This window comes from Eleutherodactylus coqui, chromosome 1, assembly GCF_035609145.1.
Source record: "Eleutherodactylus coqui strain aEleCoq1 chromosome 1, aEleCoq1.hap1, whole genome shotgun sequence".
Taxonomy (NCBI): domain Eukaryota; kingdom Metazoa; phylum Chordata; class Amphibia; order Anura; family Eleutherodactylidae; genus Eleutherodactylus; species Eleutherodactylus coqui.
This window is the reverse complement of record NC_089837.1, coordinates 450,091,064-450,114,934: the sequence shown is the minus strand read 5'-3', so window position 1 is coordinate 450,114,934 and position 23,871 is coordinate 450,091,064. Positions and strand designations below refer to the sequence as shown.

General features: G+C 46.5%; 1 protein-coding gene across 1 annotated transcript in view; it reads right to left on the bottom strand.

Annotated features, from left to right (window-relative positions):
* The window catches only part of USP12 (ubiquitin specific peptidase 12), a 50,349-nt gene that overhangs the window by 11,377 nt on the left and 15,101 nt on the right, over positions 1–23,871 (bottom strand). The window contains exons 2-6 of the mRNA XM_066583393.1: positions 11,536–11,616; positions 6,791–7,004; positions 3,827–4,056; positions 2,247–2,323; positions 326–409 (exon numbers count right to left, since the gene is read on the bottom strand). Of these exons, the coding sequence (XP_066439490.1) occupies positions 326–409; positions 2,247–2,323; positions 3,827–4,056; positions 6,791–7,004; positions 11,536–11,616 (686 nt within the window). The remainder of the gene's footprint in view (positions 1–325; positions 410–2,246; positions 2,324–3,826; positions 4,057–6,790; positions 7,005–11,535; positions 11,617–23,871) is intronic.

Sequence of the window (23,871 nt, the reverse complement as noted above, 5' to 3'; positions counted from 1 at the left end):
GGGTGACCTTCAGGGGTTCTGTCATTGTACTGGGGATAAGAAATAGCATAACATGCGGCATTACTATTTCCAGCATGTATAATGGAAAGCCCTGGATAGAACGAGCAGATGAAAGAGTGAACAAAGCAAAAGTCCCATAAATGTTAACATCTTGCATTAAATGGATACATCTCTACAGATCTGTATGAAACGCAGCGATGAAGGTCACCGTGTATAGCTATAACAAGAGAAGACACAAGCGTCTATCAGCCATCACTTCAACATCCTAAGAGAACATTATATGGTCTTTGTTCAGTCCCGAAGTCGGTATTACAGAATACATTACCTTTTATGTGCTTCCTGTTTACTGCGACATTCTTCACAGTAATACTTGTATTCACTACAAAGGGTTTCTGTGTTGCTAAACCCCCTAAAAAGAATAAAATCATTGAAAATAAAGAGTGATGACTGACAAATAATCACTAAAAATACAGAAAAATAAATACCCCCATCATACTGACATGCAGCAGGCGAATAGAGAACCTTGTTAGGAGAGTCCCTGTAACGCATGGAAAGCACGCAGAAGCATTCTTGCAGCTCTGCGGGGTACGTACAGCTTACCAGCAAGACACACAATACAGCATAGAAAGGAGAAATAAACAAAAGGCATCTTAACCCTTTCCAACCCAATTTGTATCTTGGTTTTCCTAGGGGGTTTACTCTTTTTTCTGCCGTTATACAATGGCGCTATCTGCTGGCTAAAGCCAGAACTACATGAGGTGACATGTTGGATAGGCTCCGACAGCAGAGAGGCTGGCAATATACAGTAAGAGAACCCCGACGGACGTCTTCCAACATAGGAGCTGTACAGCCTTAAATCATAATGTCTTCAGAGGTCAGACAGTGGATTGGAAAGGGTTAAAGGGTTTCTGGTCAACCCCTTAAAATTAGTTGTGATCCATTCACGATCAGACCCGAGGAAAATGTAGTTTAGGAGTTCTATTGACTTCTGAACATCATTTTCCAGTTTACAAGTAAGTGACCCTAAAATGTTGTATTACAATTACATTGCGTTACGTATTTCGCACTGCCTGTATTAAAGCCCAGAGCTGCATTCACAATTCTGCCTGATGCTACAAGAAAAAACAAACAAGTTTACAGAAACAAATCTAACAATTTAGCTGTATCAGCATACGGCTTCATGAAATGCACATCACCCTGAAACAAATCTGTGCAGATACTGAGCCAGCAAGGAATGTGGGAAGATTTCAGCTCTGCAGACGGTAAAATGCTCAACACTGTAAAATGCTTTACTGCATGATCCCTACTAGAAAATTAATATAATGAATTTACAAAATCTCTCTCTTTAGGCAAATATACCGATTTGTAAAATAGAGTTAAAAGAGTACACACATCTTTGATAAGACAAAAATGAAGTACAAATTCCCATGGTGACCGGCACCCAGATAGATGAACTTGATTCGTACAGCATTAGAAAAACATGGCTGCATTTTTCCAGAAAAAGTACTCCTCTTATCCATGGGTTGTGTCTGGTCTGGAATTGCAGCTCCGCTGCACTGAAGCAAATGGGGCTAAGCTGCAATACCACACACAGCCTGTGGATAGACATGGCGCTGTTTCTTTTTTCCCTTTTGGAAGATTGCAGTCTTGTTTTCCTAACCCTGGAGAGCCTTTTTATTTAACTTCACATGCTACATTATAGACTTTGGTGTCAGTGATAACCTGAGTCGTGTGTAGAGCATGTGAAGACCTAAAAAAGGACACTGTGCAGGCAAATATGTGTGTCTCTAATGTAGTACAGAGGAGAGACATATATAATAAATAGCAATGGGGAGACCTGATGAACTTCTGATTAACATACTTTAGTAAAAAAAAAAAAGGGGCCTTTACATGGCAGATGTACAAGTGCCGACTGACCATATAGAATGCAGATGAGCGCTGATTACAGCCATTCAGGGGCAGCAGAGGATGCTTTGTATGGGGACGAACTATTGTTTGTTGGCGGCACATCCCCAGGTCACGTTGGGAGGTGTGCTGCCAACGAACGAGCTGTTTCTTGTCTGCATAGATGATGCAATCAGCCAAGAAACAAGTGTTTGCCCATTTGTTGGCCGACTGCAGACATGTTTACATTGACCAACGATGTGTAAAACCTGTGTAAAAGGACCTTCAGCTATAATCACATGAAGGAGGGAAAAGACAACAGCACAGTATGAACGAGGCATCCCGAATGACATGACCATTACCTTAAACAGTGTGTGATTGATGTATTTTGTTCAACATCTACAGAAAGATCTAAAAAATCTTCATCTTTACTGCTTATCTGCAGAGAAGAACACGGAACAAACAAAGGTGGAGTTAGAATAATATGAACGTAGGGAGCGATACGATTGCTTTCATGGATGTATTTTATAGAAAGGTTCTGTTAGGCCTCATGTCCACGGGCAGGTCAGATTCTGTCTGTGGCTGGTGAGCCCTGCATACCTGTATTTCCCCGGCAGCGCCGTCCGCGCGGACCTCTCCACTTCCAGGTTTGCTGTACTGCGCATAGTCCTCACGGCTCGCCATCGGACATGCGCAGTACAGTTTTTATTTTCACTCTTGCTTTCCCACGGATCCGCGGCACGTCCGCAGTGTCAGCTGTGGCTGTCCCGCGGAACAGACGACTTCCATTCACTTCAATAGAAATGGAGCATTCTGCGATTTGTTTTCCGGACCAGAAGGTCTGCAAATCAAATCTGCGTTTTTTAATTTGCGGACACCCATGCATTCCTATGGGTGGCTTAATATGCGAAAGATCCGCAATTCAAAGTGCCCATAGGAAAGCATTGGCATACGCAACTGAATTTAAGCATGCTTATTTTATTTGTGGAATGTTTGGGGTGGAGAACAAATCGCAGCATGCTCCATTTCAGTGCGGATTCCGTGCCAATAGAATTCAATAGGTGCAAAAATACAATTGCAGGTAGACTGCGGATTTGAAGGTTAAAAATTAGAGATGAGCGAGCGTACTCGGAAAAGCACTACTCGCTCGAGTAATTTGCTTTATCCGAGTATCGCTGTGCTCGTCCCTGAAGATTCGGGTACCGGCACGGAGCGGGGAGCTGCAGGGGAGAGCGGGGAGGAACGGAGGGGAGATCTTTCTCTCCCTCTCTCCCGCCCGCTCTCCCCTGCTCCCCGCTGCGACTCACCTGTCAGCCGCAGCGGCACCCGAATCTTCAGGGACGAGCACAGCGATACTCGGATAAAGCAAATTACTCGAGCGAGTAGTGCTTATCCGAGTACGCTCGCTTATCTCTATTAAAAATCAATAAGGGAGATGGTGAAAAGGCTGGGAGGTGGGGTTGTGGATTTATTTCTGTGCGGAAAAACCATTACACCTATGATCTCCCACAAATGGTTTCCGCAGGTCTCCCGCTGTGGAAATCTGCATGCAGAATCCGATCCACCCATGGACATGAGGCCTAAGGCAGTGCATTATGCCTTCCAATGTTGTGCTGACAGCTAGCCTATTAGGGTCAGACTATTTGGTCTTGCCTGAGGTAGGAGCCAAAAATGGCCTCTGGCGCTCATGGCCTCCCATTTGGCACACTGCAGCCGTTTACTCCTTGTCAGTGTAAACTACTCAATGGCATTTAGTGAGTTAAATGGCTGGGATTGGAGTTAAACGCTGATCCCAACCATTACAGATGACAGCTGCTGTGGATTACACAACTGCTACTTGGCCCTATAGTGCAGGCCTGCAAGTAGTGTAACGAATTCCCCGATACTTGTAATCCCCATGACTCTACCGTCCACAAACACATCGCAAACCCCAACTCCTCACCGTCTCACACGTAAGACATCGGGTTTCATTAGTTAACGTTCCCTGAAAGATTTCGTGCACCCAGGTGGGGTCCGGCGTGCTGTTGTTGTTCTCGTTATCGATGTTCCCGTTGGGGATCCGCCCATTCTGCTTCTCCTGCTTTCTCTCCTCCTGTAATATATCCGCGATGGTGTTCAGCAGGTAGTTCAGGAATTCGTGGGCGTCCTGCTGCATGTAGTTGTCAAAAAGTTCTGTTAGAGAAAAAAAATCATAGTGAAGCTATGAAATCTCAAAAAAAGCCTAGAACTGGGACACAAATCAATATTAAAGGGGTTGTCCCGCGGCAGCAAGTGGGGTTATACACTTCTGTATGGCCATATTAATGCACTTTGTAATATACATCGTGCATTAAATATGAGCCATACAGAAGTTATTCACTTACCTTCCCTGCGCTGGCGTCCCCGTCGCCATGGTGCCGTCTAATTTCAGCGTCTAATCGCCCGATTAGACGCGCTTGCGCAGATGGGTCTTTTCCCTTCGGCTCGGCAGCAGCGGCGTTCTGGCTCCGCCCCCTTGAACGCGTCATCACGTAGCTCCGTCCCATGACGTGTGCCGATTCCAGCCTCCTGATTGGCTGGAATCGCCACATGTGACGGGGGCGGAGCTACGCGATGATGCGTAAAAGGGGCGGAGCCAGAACGCCGCTGCTGCCGAACTGAGCCGAAGGCAGAAGACCCTTCTGCGCAAGCGCGTCTAATCGGGCGATTAGACGCTGAAGTTAGACGGAGACTTTATGTTACGGCACTACGGAGGAGAGCGTACACCCTCACCCCCCGCCGGACACACAATGAGCAAGAAAAGTTAAAATAAGGTCAAATAACTCACAGCTACAGACACCCCGGTACCACCCTATAAAGGGCCTACAGACCTCAGAGTCAGTAGCTTCTGCTGACTTAACCCCTTAAGGACCAGGGTTTTAAATTTAGAATATTTAAGCAATCAATGCGAGCCGTGCATGCAGTTACAAGCGCCGGCCACTACACAGAGGTCGGCACAGAGACTTCTGCTGCTTCCGCTCCGACCTCTGTGTATTTGCAGCACTAACAGCATGCGTCCGCTCAGCTGAACGGTCCCAAACGACGACCCCCGACCGATCAACTATTAATGACCTAAGGATAGGCCATCAGTAGTATTCTCCCTGGAAAACCCCTTTAATTCTCCATTCCTTCTGAGCTGGTGGGTGTAGACTAGCTGATGGGTCTAATATACACTGCACACATAGTACAGCAGGGTATCCTATCTCACTCTGTGGCACAACCTCACAATAAAAAGCATCATGGAGAACTTGCATCCATACTAAGCAGTGTAGATGTCCCTTTACTAACGTAACCACCATTAGCTTCGGCAACATGTCTGTGCGAGTGTCTTCCTAGTCCCTCCTCCATAGACTTCCATGGGCAGCTTGATTTATTTATCATCCGCTTTCACCAGAGAAGAAGGACTTTACATGGAAAAAGACAGTTGGCAACAAATTAGAAGGAAGGGAGACTTTTAGGCCTCATGTACCTGGGCGGGTTGGATTCTGCATGGGGGAACCCGCTGCGGAACCCAACACTGTGCCCAGTCGGCATCCGCGCGTACCTGTGTTGTTTTCTTCTTCTCTGTACTAAAGATTTTTTTTAAACTCCCACTGAATCCGCGGTCCGTCCGCATTGTCAATTGTGGGCGGGTCGGACGGCTTCCATTGACTTCAGTGAAAAGGGTCCGTGCGGAATCCGCAGGAAAATGAAGCATACTGCAATTTTTCATCCGCAAGCGGAACCGCAATTGGTTTCCGCTTGTGTGCATAAAGATTTATTTTTGCATTGCGTGCTATGGGCGGTATTTGCCGCGAAATCCGGAGGCGGTCGCCCGCTCCAGGTTCCACAATTCAAATCCACCCATGTGCATTCACCTTTAGTGTCCCGGACTTTAGGGTGCTTTCACACACGGCGTGTTCCTGTGCAGAAGATTTTGACATGTTTGTAATGGTGCTATTTGTAAGCACCAAAATCATCATTCTAAGTAAGTCTAAGTGATTGCTAGTTATTACATGGTCTGTCACATAAACACAAGTACTTGGAAAAGTCCTGAAAAGTTTATGACCATTTAAGCTCTGATATAAGTTTGCCTCTTGACTGTTTCCTTATAGCAGATGTCAAAGGAAAGAGGGATGGGGCATGATGGATTTCAAGAAGTGTCTTGTAGGAACTTAGCCTCTTCTCCCCTTTTAAAATAAACAATCCGACACGGCTGAGCTAGCTTATGATGGAACCAGGATACATAGCAGAAAACCAAACAAGCAATTGATTTACAGCCATTACACGGTTGTTGCCAGACAGGAAGAAGGATGTGGTTTGGACATACTGAATCTTGATGTGTACAGTCTCATTGATACCCAATTTACTCATACTCCGGCTTGCTAATTTACAAAACGTTTTTAGAAATGAGCGAGCATGCTCGGTTGAGGAAAATACTCGAGCGAGCATCAGCATTTTCGAGTAACTGCCTGCTCGTCCGAAAAGATTCGGAGGGCGACGTAGTTGAGCGAGAGATCTCCGCCACGTTTTTTTTTGGCATAAGTGTGCATAAGGTCTTACCAAAATGTTTGCTTAGGTACATCTAATATCTAAGGGCATGGCTATACATGCTATATCATAAGGCCTAGAACTACCCAACATCTTATAGTGGCCATACTAATCAGACAGCTATTACTTCAACGGGGAGACTGCAATAGTCACCCATGGCAGCAGCTTGTGATATGGAAGAAACAATCAGACACAGCCAGATCCAACCTGGCAATCCTTCTTTTTCCTCATGCCTGCCTCCATACACATTATATTGCTACCCAGGAGAAGCCATTAATATTAAACATTAAATATCTATCAACCAGCTCAACATGGGATGCAAACAAGACGATGCGTGGAAGATGATGAGTATAGTTACCATTTTCTTTCCGCAATCTGGTAATGAACTTCTTTGGAGGAATGACTCCAACTTTCTTCTTCTGTGTGGCTATACTGTGAAAGAGGTCGGCTAAGCAGGTGAGGAGACTTTCCTTCTTTCTGGGTTGGCTTTTATAAGCAAGAACTTTTTCTCGGAAAGGACGGCAAAAATAAAGTGCCTGTAGGACAGAGTTGCAGTAGCAGGTGTTCCCGAACTGAGGATGCAAAAGAAAGGACACAGACGTTAACATGTATTACTAGGAGCCAAGGTTCACTCAGAAGCTGAAGTCCACTCAAGGCATGCGAGTGCTGGCTTAGCTGATGGTGCCATATTGTCACACTTAAAGGGATTGTCCAGAAAGAAAAAAAACAAGTGCCACAGGTTTTGTGTGATGTTCTGGCTTATCTCCGCTCACTTCAATAGAGCCAAGCTGCAAAACTGGACAAAACCCATGTTCTCTAAACCGGAGCATTACATCCACTGCAATGTCAACAGGAAATCTGTAATAGATAGGAGTTATCCAGGAAAGAGAAATGCTTACCGGTCCAGCCCAGGTCCAGTGGTGGAACCTCTAGTTCAGGACTGGTTCCAATATCAGGTTACATGGTATGCAGTCCTCCTGCCCATCTTATGGATGGTAAAATCATGGCAGGAGGACTGCCTGATTGGTTCACTACAATAACTAAGCCCCTCCCCTTCTCTTTCACAGCCAATGCAGAGACAGGGAAGGGGCTGGTTAGTTAGTAAAATAAGCCAGTCAGCCAGCCCCCCCTACCACGATGTCACTCACAGCAAGAAGGAGAGGAAGACTAATCTGACCTGGTGTCAGAATCATGCTGAAGATCTTGCACTGCTGGACCCGGACTGGATTGGGTAAGAATATCCCTCCCTGAATAACCCCTCTAAAGGTCATGTCAACTTTTGTAACTTTTTTATATTAGTACCGTTCCAATGTATGAAAGATGATAAAGAAACTTTTCAGATAGGCCACTCTCACACATGCTCTTTCTATCGCGACTACGGCAACGTTTTGAGCATCGCCATAATTGCAGTAGAATACTCATATCGATTTCAATGGGGCCTCATAGACCCGCCCTCGAACGTGGCACTTTCTAATGCAGCGATTTTCGAGCGCCGTTTGCTCCCTTTTCCCAATTTTTAACGCAACTCACCACAATGATAGGGGATGTTAAAAACAGACAGTGAAATTGCAGTAGAACGCCGCGATCAAAATCAAGGAAACAAGCAGCTAAAAGAAGAAGAGCCACAATTGTATGTATCTATTTGGGGATAAAGAGGATTGCAACTAAAGAAGCAAACTTTAGGGCCTCTTTCACACAGGCGACAGCGATATCGTCACAATATCGCATTGGTGTTCTGTGCGCTAGCGCTGTGTTTTCTCACTGCCATATCACAATTTTGTGTCGCTATAAAGTTGCACGTGGTGCTACAACGTCATGCAAACCAATCAGAGCCAGCGCTTCCTGGAGGCGGGGTTTTTAAACCTCCAATCCAGGAAGTGATGACAGAAAACTGCCGGGGACCTGCAAGGAGAACTGCGAAAAAACTGTTTTTTCAATGCAGCCAGGGCTTAGTTTAGGAACAAACAATAGGTCTTCCTTTCATGCAATACGATGCAACAGAAAGGAAGGCTCCATAGCGAAACATGGGCTACAAAACCTCGCAAATCGCGGCAATATTTAGCAACTTGCAATTTTATTTCTCGCAATGTAGCAGCCTACAAAACATCGCTAATGTGAAGGAACCCATTGGAAAACATGCGTTTCACATACATGTGATTTGTAGCGCTGTCGCATTGCGATAAAATTGCGTGATTTTCTCGCCTGAGTGAAATCGCCCTAAACAGTCATTTTGTTCTGTGATGGTATAATGGTCACTTCTACATGAATTAAAAAATAGTGACTTGATTGCACTGTGATAGACGTCCTTGTTGCCTTGGAGCACTTGAGTCCTAGTTGAATTACAACAACTGCATTGAGTTTTTATGATCAGCCTTCCATGGGTAATCAATGGCGGGATATATATCCACAATATATCAGATTAACTCTTTGAAATCCAATTTTGGATTCAGGGTTTCCTAGGGGGCTTTCTCTTTCTGCCATTACACAATGGAGTGGTCTGCTGGCTAGAGCCAGTACTGCAGTATGGAGAGGCCCCTGACAAGAGAGCGGCCAGTAATATACAGTAAGAATACCCTGCCGGACGTCTTCCGACATCAGAGCTGTACAGCCTTCAATCAGGATGTCTTCAGACGTCAGACTGTGGACTGGAAAGGGTTAAATAGTTATCACCACCTACCTCGGCCTTCCATCTAAATGAAATTATGGGAGGGAACCTCAGTTTTGGATCAAGTACAAGCAGGGAATGTGGTGAGCATTCATAAATAGTAGGGTGACGGTGGAAAAGAAAAAAAAAAAAAAAGTACACTTTTCCCCTTTTTTTGTGTATTGTGGGCCATGACCAACATATGGCCATACAAAAAGTATACATTGGGAAATACACACAGCGTGAACAGGAATACAGAGGTAAGGGGGTGACATTGGGAACATGATCATCATTCAGGTCCCAGCCGTTGAAAGAAAAGTATATAAAATGTCTATTAGAATGTTCCGATTGGTTCTCCTCTGGCCTTGTGAAGTTCCACATTACAGGGTAGTTCTTGTGCTGGGAACACTTGGCATGTTATCAAATGTCAAATTAAAGGAATTCCACTGTATATTTCCATTTGAACATATAACAGAGGGGGTTGAAGTTCGGCTTTAAAGGTCTGCAACCCCTTTAAACCGCTCCGACAATGTCAGCCGACATCCAGCTGTCAGGCCTTTCCGGGCAGCGCTTCTTATATAAACCTAGAAAAACTATTTAAGGTGCAAATCAGCAGCTGCATTCTGGGGGAATTCAGAGAAATAAAGTTTATTACTTGGGAACGTTGCCACCGCTCATGGGAGTCTGGGTGATTTATTTCAGCTTTGGTGTTTTTTGTTTTTTTTTGCCCCCCTCAGATGAAAAGTTGGGAAGACAGGAGACAAATGTCTACTATATTTGGAGCATTTTACATAGTTTGAGCCTAGTTACATATCTGAGGCTCTACAGTCAAAGAGTAGTTCACGAAACAATGTAAAACATCCACATCCGAAGCCATAAATCCCAATACTAATATATCAACAGCAATAGTGCATAGGGTCAATTGTGAGCCCGCTGCTGGCGAGAGTCACGGTGACTACGTGGCAGTATCTTTCTGATTGGGTGGGCAGTAGTAGGAGACGCTCCCACAAAACTGTTCCGTAGAGGAATGGAAGGAAGGCGTGTACTCATTTTTTTTTCTTTTTGACCATGCCAATGTTTAAAGAAAATCAGGAGAGGGTAACATCTTTCATTAAGGAGAGCACCAAGAAGGTGAGTGAGAAGACTTATAAGGCCATCCATGTTCCTCTTGGTAATATGCAAATAAGGAAGATGGAACAATATGTCTGTAGCACCACCTATTGGATGGCAGCATTCCTTCAAATCAATGCTTGACCCTCTATACAGGTCTGTAGAGCAATCAATGGCAATGGAAAACAAAGCCAGAATCCATACACAGACAGCTGTTTCGGTGTGTATGCCCCTCATCAGTGTGCAGTAGGTTTCTGGCTAGGCTAGTGAAAGGCCTATGATGCGAGTCGGGAGGTGTAACATCTCTCCTTAGGGAGAGCACCCAGAAGGATACGTCACCAACAGCTGATAGTCACAGGTCTGCCAGCTGTCACCCGCGCCAAATCAGCTGATCGATGGGCCGTACGGAGCCCATGTGTTGCCAAAAACACAAAGCTTTCTACTCACTGTAGTGGTCTGGAATACTATTGCTGGCATAGTTCCCATTCAAATGAATGGGAACTATGCCTATAACACAATCTAAGGCTTCTGGTGACAAATCAGCTCCATACACTAGCCTGACAATCAGTTGACTGGCATGGGTCTTAGTCAGTGGAACCTACTGATCAGCTATTGATGACCTATGCTAAGGACAGTACATCAATAATCCAAAGCTGGAAAAACCCTTTAACCCATCCTATGTGGGGACAAAAAGGACGGTCCAGTAAAAGTTCTGGTCACTTTAATAGGTCTCTACGGAATGGGACCTCCATAAGGCTGCATACACACGTTGCTAATTTGCTGCAGCATTTGGTGCAGACTTCACCCTTTCATTTAAATTCAAATTGAAGCGGTGAAAAATGCTGCGCATCAACAGCAAATCAGCGACGTGTGAACACAACCTAATGCAGAACAAATAAGTATAAAGCTTATAATAATGAAGGCATTTTAGAGGTTTTGCTGTACTGAAGGAGCTGAGGAATGAGAAAAAGTGGGTAATTACAGGGGTCAGATCTAGGGTTTGAAATCAATTTGGCGTCTCATTTTAAGTGGCTATCGAAGACCGTCTGTCTATGTCATGTGTATAAGATATTCAACGATGTTCATTTGGCAGATCATAGGGAAGAAAGTTGAGCATGTTGAATTTTAACATGCCTGATCTTCTTTCTGAAAGGAGATAAGCCATCGCTAGAGAGGTCTGGCAGCGGCTTATTTACCTGTGAGAACATTTGAAAGCTTGGCCAAACCGTGTGTCCATACGCAATAGCAACTAACGATGACTAAAAATGAAGTGTACTTGAATGCTACCCTTCTTCACACCCCCCCTCCCACAAGTTCAGTGACGGTATATAAAAACAGCGGGCACTTACATTTACCAAACCGAAATAGTGTTCATTCACTGGAAACTGTTCCGGACCAATCTCTTTCTCTAAAGCCGAGGCATTGGCGCCCTAGAGAGGAAAGAACGCACAGTTAGAGAGCGGCATAGATAGGACTTCTACGTACGGAGTTAGTGACAATTCAAAGCTGCTATTTGTGGTTTGGCTCAAGGCCGTCTGAGACTTGTTGTTCAACATTAAAGTCATTTAGCGAACACTTTCCATGACACTGGCTTCTGCGGAGAGCCTTCGTAGAGTATATCCGTGTAATCACCTAGATCTCAGCAAGGAAGCAATTCCAAAGCCAGCGCTAAATCATTTGATGGTTTTCCCGCTGTGAGGCAACGGTGAACAAAGCTGCGAAAGCTCTCACTAGAAATTTTAAAGAGTTCTTCTCTGGCAGGAGATAAATTATTTCTACACAAGGAAGGAAAAAAATTCTGGATGTGGTCACGAATGTATACGGCTCCGGAGGAGTCTGTTGTGAGCTGCTGAGCCGTCTAGACATCTCCCGCAAACATGGCCGCTCCCTACAACCAGTCAACGCCAACATGTCTCTTCCGGAGGATTAGGTTTGTATGTAAGAGAATTGTAACCGTCCTCCTTAGCCAATTCCTAATCCTGGCCTCGCTGGAGGATGATGAGGGTGGCTGGTCAGCTACAGAGAAGGACTATCCGCTCTACGAGGCTGGAAATGAATTGCTGGCATGGATTTTCAGGCAGATATCAGGTTTTAGAACATGGAAGCTTAAACTTGTTATGGAAATGAATCACTTATCGGAATTCTGTCATATACTTTGTGCTTAAATTTGACTAGTTTCGAAATCCTTGCTTGCCGTCAGCAAATGGAAACCAATACGGTTGTCGTCGGGCTCGGACTGGCCCACATGAAAATAGAATTAGGCCACTTTCACGCGGTTGAGAAACTCGTGCGTTGCGAGACGCACAAATATGATCCCTTATCTTTTCAAGTTCCTTGGAAAGCGTCGCCAATTGTTGGAATAGTAGAACACATCGCGTGGCGTGCAACATGCATACGAGTGCATTGAAGACAATGGGAAACACTTGGATATTCTCCAATGCTGTGCTGGGGGGTCGCCACTTCACAGAAGGGATTGCAGCAGTTTTTGCACGAAAAACGGCCTTGCATCGCCGTGAAAACGCATGCTGGTGAGCGCAGTCGGCTCAAAGATTATCGCTCTTGTGCTTTCAGATAGGAGCGATAAAGCGGTCACTACAAGGAGGCGGAGCCTATGGGCCCTAGTTCAGCCACCATTCCCGCACAACAGTGCAGCCCAACTCAGCCACCCTTTTATGACACTATCCCATTAAGGGCTATTGCGAAAATCCGCAGTGTTGTCCCGCAGCTTTTATGTTCTATTGTGCCTAATAGCTTTCCGTCTTTCGATGTTCACGCTGCGGAATTCTACCACGGAACTCCACAGTGTGAAAGAAATGTGATTGCAGCGGAAGAACACATCTGGCTTTCATTGTAGTCAATGGCAGCTGTCCATAACGCAATAATTCCGCTGTAAACACAGCGGAAGTATCATGTGATAACGCGTCACAGCGTATGCGTGCCGGCTCGTAGGATGGGACTCGCGCGGTGGATCCAGAGAGGGGAGTTGGGGTCTTTGGGGGCGCTGTGTCTGACTCCGCTGCAATAGTCTGACTGCGGAATCCGACATGGCCGTGGGCATGAGACATAGGCCTCTTTCACACAAACGTATTGGTACAGGATATTCCACGTGTGGGTTTTGTGCGCGGAATACGCTGTATCAATCTGCCATAGGTGGCGAATAGTGGTGCGCAGCAAGCACACAATGTCATTGAGTACACGTCTCCTGCAGGTGGCATGCCGCAAATTATAGCGTCCAAGCGCGGCCTTATCCATGCGATTGGCGCCAAAAGAATCGGATTCAGATATGTCGCAAAGTTTTTAGTTGCCAAAATTTCAGCAATAAATCTGTTGCGTGTGAATATCGCCTTAGAACGGCTTCTACAAGGGACCGTCATCCGCATAATCGCTCAAAATAAGGAATACAGTCTTTCCGTGTAAACCCAACCCGCAATTTACTCGCTAGTCGTTTAGTATCAGCTCAGTAACAAAAACTCTTCTTGGCCAAAAGTCTCTTGCAATAAAGTAGTAATCGTTGGAATGGGAGGGACTTTGCAACGAATTAGCATGGAGTTTCCCCCCCAACATAACCTAATGAACAATCAGTGCTCCGTATAAAGGCGCTGGAGCAGCGGCCCTTCCTACGCTGCAGCCACTTTTCGGAGCGACTATCTAAAAGATAGCTGTGCTCCTTTTGTAGATATGCCCTTCCCATCAGGTAAATGTGCAGATAGCTGAATACACAACCCTATCAGTGATGGGAATACAGAGGAACACAAAAGGTTCATTACGACAAGCAGTCTGTTCCAGGACACCGGCTGCACGCACCGCGGTAATGAGATCCCAGCGGAAAGCACTTAATTACAAGCTCTATGTTTACCGCTCCATAAAGCAGAATGGAACGCAGGAAACACTCCTACAAAAGTGCCAACATAACAAACAGGTTGCCGGGCTAGGGGTAAATAAAGCTTAAAAGGGCTGTTGCAACGGGTGGCCAACAATACCTAATCAGTGGGGGTCTGCTGCCCTTGAAGCCCACCAATCAGCCGACTGAAGGAGCCACAGAGGTCATTCAACTTCTAGAGAGTATCGCAGCTTAATCCCATTGACTTCAATCTTCCCCACTTGCTGCAGTGAGTCAGCGATGACATCACCGGCACCAGGGACATGTGACTGCCTGCAGCCAATCACCAGTTAGCTTTGGCCAGTGACAAGCTGCAGCGGTCATAGAATTCTAATCTCATCATCACTGAAGATCAGCGGGGTGGCGAGTATTTTTTATTTGTATGCTATTTAACGAACCTGGGCCTTTTTGAGAAAATTAAGAAAAAAAGAAAAATTTACTCCCAGGGCAAACCCTTTTAGAAAGTTTTTACATGGGCCAATTATTCGGTTGGCAAACGCTCATGCCTGAGGACTGGCCCCTGTGAACTAGCCTTCGCTCAAATGAGCAAACACTGGTTTGACCGCATCTTTTAAAAGATGGCTACACGTGTAAAATTTGCAATACGCAAAAAAAAAAATACAAGCTATTAATTTCAATGGGTTCGTTGTTATTTCCCTTTTTGCCGGTGTAGAAAAAAATATGGTATCTGCTTTATTTTACTGCATATTTGCACACCAGGGGTCCCCATAGAAGTCTATAGGAGGTGCGCAAATACACAGTACGCTTCGCAATTACACAAAAACGTGCTGATGATTGCTGCATATTCATAGAGCTGAATGTGTGTCGACCGACTGGCTAGGTCATCAATTGGCGCTTGTTTTACGCAGAAAATCTGCCCATGTTCATGAAAATGGGCCTTCAAGGGATTCTCCAACTGTAAACTATTGATGGCCCATCCATCCTCAAGAGAAGTCATCAATAATAGATCAGCAGCAGTTTGTCGGTAAAGTAATCTCGCCAAATCAACCGTTTTCTGGTTTGCTATGCTGAAAGACTGAGCCGATTTCTGCAGGAAGCAGACAGCTCCACTCCCACTGCAGTGGCCAGGATTCGTATTGCAGGCTCCCATTGAAAAAGTCTTGAATATAACTCTCAGGGAAAATATTTCACCCTTTATTCTAAGCTGTGGGGATTTCTGCTGCAGGAAAGGTAAGCCACGTCCCATTCCTCTACTTTGCCATACATTGGAAGGAGATAAAACAGAGGTCTCTTAAAGGATTGTTATATAGGCAATCACTGGGTTCATGGAAGAAGGGGAATTATAGGTGTCACTTTTAGCACTAGCTGTAGAAAGTCATATGACCTCTTTAGAGAGGACCTGCCATGCGCAAGTCGCACACCTACATATGCAAGATAGGTCGTCAATAGTAGATCGGTAGGGACCCGTCGCTCGGGATCCTTGCCCATCCTCAGGCTTGGGGTCAGAGCAGCAGGGCTGGAAATACACTTCCAGCTCTGTCACTGAAATCAATGCTGAACTACCCTAAGGATAAGTCATCGGTAGTAAAAGTTCCGGAATACCCCTTTAACCCTTTCCAATCCACTGTCTGACGTCTAAAGGCATTCTACTTGAAGGCTGCGCAGCTCCGATGTCGGAAGACGTTTGGCAGGGTATTCTTACTGTAAATTACTGGCTGCTCTGTTGTTGGGGGGCCGCTCCAGCATGTCCCATACCGCAGTACTGGCTCTAGCCAGCAGATGGCGCCATTGAATAATGGCAGAAAGAGAAAGCCCCCTAGGAAACCCTGAATCCAAAATTGGATTGCAAAGGGTTAAGGTCAGGTTCACATCTGCGTCGAAGATGCTGTTGGGAGCCCCCAGTATAGAGAGGGGGATAAGCCGCTGCAAGACTCCTCCGATGGAGGCTTATCTCCTTAGAACAAAACGATTGGGCATGTTGAAGTCCAAATGCCTGATCCTTCTTTGCCCACAAGACATCTACCATCGAGGGAAGACAGGACACCCCCACATACTTATAACGCCAGCTGGTCCCATCAAAATTCTCAGTTTCTTCTAACATTTGCCTTAACGTGTGCAGCCATCTTTAGTTTTTGTGCTGTTCCATTACGAACATTTTCTCCCCCAATACGAACATAAAATTGGGGGAAGAGAAGGCAAACAAAGGAGCTGAACCACAGCGAACAGCGAAAGCTAACTATAAAGCATTATCACAATAACTATGAAAAGCGCAATAATAGCAATATGTTTTCATAGTGTAGGAGGAAATTGTAGGAAACCCACGCAAACATGGGGAGAACACACAAACACAGGCATGCCGTGGCATTGGGTTAAATGCCTATTAAACTATTCCTCTTGGGAATCGGCTGACAATAGAAAACAGCAATTTGACATCATAACCTTAATGCTCCATTCTCCGTCGTTCTCGGTTTATCACAAATAAAGTAATTGAATGAAAATTGTTAGAGTGGAATATTATAGAAGAGTTTCCATAATGTCTCTGCAGGAACGATCGGTGTAAAGCAACATGTAAACGCATCCACCCAGTAATGGCACCGACCCACGGGCCGGCCATCCAGGGCTTATAGAGAATGGTCATCTGGGAGAAGTATGGATTGTAGTAGGCAGAAAGCACAGATTCCTCCAGATGATAAGGACATGGGAGCTGCCGTCTATGGGCTGTCACCGCCGTCCACGCGGGAGCGCCCGTCTATGGGCTGTCACCGCCGTCCACGCGGGAGCGCCCGTCTATGGGCTGTCACCGCCGTCCACGCGGGAGCGCCCGTCTATGGGCTGTCACCGCCGTCCACACGGGAGCGCCCGTCTATGGGCTGTCACCGCCGTCCACACGGGAGCGCCCGTCTATGGGCTGTCACCGCCGTCCACGCGGGAGCGCCCGTCTATGGGCTGTCACCGCCGTCCACGCGGGAGCGCCCGTCTATGGGCTGTTACCACCCACGTGGAACTATCTGCTCATCAGTATGGGCATTAGGAAAGGTGATGTTATGGGAAGATTGGGTGACTAATATTTGGCTTCCTCCAAGAAAATATGGAAAATTGTGAAGACAAGCCACCAATGAGAAGTCTGGCATTGGCTTACCACTCTGTCAACATTCATAACGCATGCTTGGCCAAACTGAGTATGCATGTGCCTGGGGGTGTCAGGTGTGGTAGCGGTCTGCCAAACCAGTGTTATGAGCCAGGCAAACAAAGATCGTTGTGCAGCCCTGCAACTTCACACTGCCATTAAAGTCAATGGTGTCACAACGAGAGTCAAAAGGTGGCCGTGAAGGTTTTAAAAAATCCAACCTTCAGGAAAAGACTCCGGTTTGGCTTATAATGTTAGTCATGTTGTCAAGGTCTATTGAAAGGTTAAAAATGGACTTCTAGAGAAACCAACTTTCAATAGGTGGCGATGTGGAGGTTGTTTTCTATCCTCTATTTACATATATTTTTCCCAGAGAGCATTGCACGGCCTATACAGTATAAGGCACTCTCCTCAAGGAGAAACCTTTTCCCCATCAGACCTTTGTTCTGCTCTCGCTCTTTGCTGTTTTCCATTCCTAGGACAACACACGACATGTACGCGGCAACAGTTTTAATTTGGTGAACAAAGCAGATCCACGGAGGTCATGCTACACGGGTATACAAGTGCCCAGCCCAGCAACACACTGGGTACATTATATGTGAGGTTTGCAGAGCGTGTCCGCACGCATGTCGTCTGTACGTATTTATCCTAGATGGCCTCTTCAGTTCACCAGAAATATAACACATGCATACATTATATACACACACACACCAATCACTTAAGGTGGGTTTACACAGGACGAATGTCGGGCAAACGATGCCCGACACTTGTCCGTGTGTCCTCGCTCCCGTGCTGTCACACGGGAGCTAGTATCGCTGGCTCACTCACAGAGCGGCCAGTAGGGGGGGGCAAGGAGGCTGCAGATTTCTCTCCTCTTGCTCCCCCGCCCCTCTCCATTGACATAACATAGCGGCCGTTCAGTACTGAACGATCATTGTTCAGCTCATCATCCATCATTTATGCAGCATAAACGATGGACAATGAGCAGATCGCTCAGTGTAAATAGCAGCCGTTCAGCACTGAACGGCCGCTATGTTAAGTCAATGGAGAGGGGTGGGGGAGCGAGAGGGGAGAAATCTCCTGCAGCCTCCCCGTTGTAAGCCAGAAATACTAGCCCCATAGCAGCAGCACGAGAGCGAGTATGTGTGGGGACGAGTGTCGGTAATTGTTTGCCCGACTTTCGTCCCGTCTAAAAGAGCCTTTAGAACTTTACAACCACCTAACCAACATGATGTAGACCAGACCTCCCTCATGGGGGTCAAGACATTTCTAACCCGTCGAGGCATGGACTCCAGAGGGCTTCAGAATGTGTCCAGTGGCACCTGGTAGCCAGACGTAAGTAGCCGATGCGCTATGGCTTGTAAGTTGTTAGAGCTGGGCCTCCACGGATGTGACTTGGCCAACAGAGGCACGATCGCAGTGGCAGTATGGCAGGGTGCATTACCCTACTAAGAGGCCATGCCACTAGGGAGCATCGCTGCTGTGAAGGGGTGTGCTGGGTCTCCAGCAATGTTTAGGTAGGTGGTACCTGTCAAAAGTAACATCCACATGAATGCAGGAAGCAAGGTTTCCCAGGGCATAACATTGCCTCAGCCAGCTTGTCTTCTTCCCATCCTGGTGTCGTCATCAGACCAGGTCACCTTCTTCTATTGTCCAGTTCTGATGCTCATTTGCCCATCTTAGGGGCTTTCGGCAGTGTATGGGGATGAGTCTGCCGCTACCACCACCCCTCCCGTGTGATGCCCTGTGTGTTCTGACACCTATCACAGCCAGCAGGTCAACCTCTGCTTTAAGGAAAAGAACCAAACTGATGGTTTCTATGGACTTCTTCTCCATCACATAAATAGCAACCATGAAATACAATAGGGGTCCTCTTGCAGATCTTATTATGCTCCAACCAGTTTCTTTCATTAACCCTGTCCTGACCCAATTATGCTGCATGGAATTACTAGTCTTTCAAGGCACAGCATGTCAAGAAAGAACTAGTTAGATAGTGCTCAGGAGAAAAGTAAGACAATTACTTCAAAGAAAAAGCCAAAAGCAGAGGGAGCTCTGCTGGAAAGACATATGTGCTCTCATCTAATTAGGTGAAAGTCCCAGGCCACTAATTGGGGCAATGCTAAGGCAACCACCAGTGCGAAGTAGCCTCCTGAGACAGAGAAAACCACTATGCTGGGTGTATCAAGAGGGAACGCCAAGAAAGACTCGATAGACCAGCTTGCCGTATCAGATCCACACTGAGGACTGTACACAGTCTAGTACAATTAGTCAGACTAGTCTTACTAGCAGGCTACATCATCAAGGACCCCACTCATTAGGAGGTGAAAGGTACACTCTTACGTAGCAAGCATTTTGCAGATGTTCCGTAGCAGGAAATCCACACCATTTCCGCGTCAGATGCGGATCTGCAGCCGATTTCACACTTTTTCAATATTAAGGGGCAAAGTCTGCGGCGAATCCACCTGCGGCCACTAATCCCGGAATTAGCCAGCCATGTGGACGAGATGTCTCAAAAATCTCAATCACATGGGACGGCCAATCCGATGCGGTCGTGCGGATTCCCCGGCCGCGGCAGGTCTATTTTTCTTTTCCCGTTGCGGCTGCACTCCTCTCTATGAGAGCGCCAGCCACAACGGAAAAGCATGCGGCCAGATTGCTCCAAAACCCGCGGGTTTCGAAGCTGTGCTTTCCCGGCGGAAATCTTGTGGTTTTTCGCTGTGGCAAAACAGCGAGATTTCTGCTGGGAATACGACCTGTGGGAACCCAGCCTTAGGCCGCCTGCAGACGAGCGGGTCAGATCTGGCGGCGAGAATTCTCGCCGCGGAACCCGACCCGAGAGCCTGCAGGGACAAGCACGTACTCACCCGCGCCTGGCGGCCCTGGCTCTTTGATGTGCCGGCTGCCGCGCAGCCGATGCATGCGCAGACCGGAGCCGGCGGCCTGGTGAGTGCGAGCCCCGCACAAAAATAGGACATGCCGCGGTTTGTTTGCCGCGCGAGATTTCGTGCGGCCAAACTGCGGCCGTCGGCATAGGAGTGCGTATTGTAATGCACTCCTATGCAAACGTTCAGTGGCGGAAATCCCGCGGGAAATACCGCCGCGGGATTTCCGCCCGTGTGCAGGCGGCCTTAAAAGGGCAAAATCCACACGTGAAATTCTGATGCAGAAACAAGTGTTTACACAATAAGAAAGGAAGTCACTTCTTGGTGCAGAACTTTAACTGAGGGCTTATTCAGATGACCATATATCGGCCGCGTATTCACGCAGGGGGAGGAGGCTGGAAGAGCCAGGAGCAGTGCTCTGAGCTCCCTCCCCTCTCTACCTCCTCTGCACTCTTTGCAATGAGAGGAGGCGGGACGGGGGCGGGGCGAATTTCGAGAATTAGCTCTGCCCCATCCCGCCTTCCCTCATTGCAAATAGTGCAGAGGGGTGGAGAGGGGGTGGAGAGGGGGCAGGAGCTCAGAGCACTGCTCCCGGCCCTTCCAGCCTCCTCCCCCTGCAGAGAAAGATGCCGTATATCGGCCGGCGTGAATACCCGGCCGATATACGGTTGTCTGAATAAGCCCTGAAGGGCAAATTTCACTTGCGGAAATGCAGCGAAAACCACAGATTTTGATGCGGAATTCATCGGAAAACTCCATTGTGAATTCCGCCTCTAAAATTCACGTCTTTTTGACGCAGTTTTTCACATGGACTTCTTGATATTTTCCGCATCAAAATTCTGCACGTGGATTTCGGCCACTGACAGAGAAAATTATACATACTGTATTCTTCTGACTATAAGATGCTCCGTAGAAAACAAACAATATTTCATACTAATTTAAAAGTCTCTGGGGGCTAACAAAGTGGAGGGGCTACTGTCTTTACCTTTGGCGTTATAGTATAGAAAAGGTGGTTAACAGTGAACAGCCAGCTCCTATTAAACCAAGTGTGTTCGTTCAAACAATGGAGCAAGCAGATTCGTTCCCATTATACACACACAGCTACGCTGCACTCACGCTCATACAACTGTGCTACATGCACAAACACACACACACATGGCTGCAGAGTTCTCCCGATGATCGATCAGAGCACTGCCAGATCATGAGGGCAGCGGTCAGGGGCCTCTAGGTCTACCAGACCCCCCTGCCTCTGGATGATAAGGCACAGACACTTTTCAGCAAGGTTTTATCTGGCTGAAAGCTGAGTCCTCTAGTCAGATAAATACAATATGCATGTATGTATAATTTTATACAATACACACAGGGCTACAGAAAATAGACTAAAAACTGATAAGAACACCAAACAGATAAACGACTCCCATTGCTGAATATATGCAGCCTAAGCAGGTGATGTGAGAATGGCCGGATCGGGTAGAGGCCGATTAGATGTGGAAGCGTTGATGGGCCCGGGTTATATACATGATGACAGCTTTGATGGTTATGATGCAACTCAAGCTCATGGGATTAACAAGCATAAAAAAAGGTTCAGTTTCCTTTTTTTAATCTTGACGAGGGTTTAATCTTGCTGAGACCCAGAAATGTCTATTAAGAGATTTTACTGAAAATGCAGATGTGTGCGACTTAAAAAAAAAAAAAAAAAGCAGTCGCCACGGCAACGTTATACGTATGATGGTAAATAGTAGTTATGCCTACATCTCTGTATTCCCACATATCGACTCAACAGTAATGCCAACTAGGTTTAGGAATTTCTTGGTGCCGTTGTCCCGGACGAGGCTTGCACCCAGGGCAACCTAATTCAGGTTAGACAAGCCAAAGAAGAAAAAAAAGGAAAAATCTACTAAAAAACACACTGATCAAAAAGTTTAGGGAACATTTAAGGTGACTCCCCAATCCTGGACAAACTATCTGACTGCCTGACGCATACTGTACATTAGTTTGCATCGTTCGTCTAGGAGGCCACATGTTAGACACTGTGCGGGTAAGCGGTGCTGGCCAGCCAGAGCAGCATGCAGAGTCTAAAGGCCCCTTTACATGCAATGATTATTGCTCAAATTTGTCCAAACAGCCGAAAATGAGCGATAATCGTCACATGTGAGCGGGCATCAGGCACTTTTTGTTTGAACGATGGATTTCAGTTCACTTAAAATCCATCGTTCAGCCGTTGAAAGACTGAGCAAAAACATTTGAATGTATTTCACTGGTCTTTCAATAGACTGGAGAATGTTCTCCTCCCTGTGGTATATTGACACTTGCCACAATGGAATGTGTTCACAGCGGTTTACACAACTGGGAGTGTGTTTAAACACATGCTGGGCTCTGCAAACAAGGTTCTGATAAAGTGTAATGGCCATTAACACTTTATGCAAGTAGATCGCTAAATCTTTCAGTCCTTTGAAAGATTATCTTTTCATGTAAAAGCTGCTGTACCAAGATGATAAAAGCCCAGCGGGCCAGAAAGCGGGCCACAGGGGCGATGGCGAATGAAGCCGCTGCTTTGAATTCTCTCTGTTGTCTGTCTCTCCACTAAGACCGACTTCACACGGGCGTCAAAATCGTGCGAGATTTGTACGTTTTGCGAGACGCACAAATATGAACTCCGTTCTTTTGCTCCTATAGTCTATAGCTGCTATATACGCTCCTGAAGATGCTACCTAGGTGGTGAAACATGTTGGGAGAGCTCCGTGCCATCCTTTACTATCAGGATAAGACCGCAGCTATCCCATGCTATTAACCCTTTGAGGCATTGCTATTGCTCAGCTTCCCTTCATGTTATACGCTGGACGACGGTGCGGCAGGTTCTGAGGAGGAGGCCATTTAGTCGGATGCTATAGGCAGCGCTCTGTAGGCTTCCCTGTACCTCCAGCTAGGAGAACGTACCTGGTGATATTAGTCTCTATGGGGAACATGCGCCCTGTTTACTATTTTTTGACTATTTTATCATCCCCTCCATGCTGACCGGCTGAATTACACATGCGAATAGAACTATACCCATAGACTGACCGCTATCAGATACGGGATAGGGGTTAGTCATAAAGCACAATATTAAACATATATGTCTGCAGCATATACTGGGCTGGTAAATATGTCCGTTTCTATGTGTAACCTTTGTGTTATTTCATAAAAGTTTAAAGGGATCCAATTCTTGGTTATTGTGCTTTTGCTTACTTCTCTCCCCTCCTACTGTTGGCATCACAACACCAGACACTAGAACGATGCAGGCGCTGGTTCGGTGCCCACCGGCCGAGGCACAGCGAGAGGTGCAATCGTTATTTGGCGTACACAAATAGCTTCCCTGATGCCATGTGAATTTGTCAGTGCGAGAGAATTCAAGAGCGTCAACTGTGCCCTACTTCAGTCAAGCCGGCCGGCTGATCTCGTTTCCTGCCATCTATTATGTGTGACAGCGAGCGCTGGGCACTAAGGCGGCTGATCAATGTTCCCAGCACAATGTCACCCAGTTGATGGATGCAGAATCCTTTACAGACTCCGGGCTCATTAATGCATTCATACCAACGAGCTCCGCAGACATTAGAGTTTTCTTTTATACAACCAAAAACTGCAAAATCCATCAGTTCTACATTGGAAGCCGTTTACACATTAGATTTGGCAGAATCAGTATTATTGGCATCACCATCTTAAGGGTGGCTGTGCATTGCAGAATCCAGAGTGGGCGTCCGCCTCCCGACGGCTTCCATTGAAGTTAATGGAAGCAGTCCGACCCGCAGCCCTTCTGCAAGGGCTTTGTGGAAAGGTTGCGGATTGCACGACATGGCCT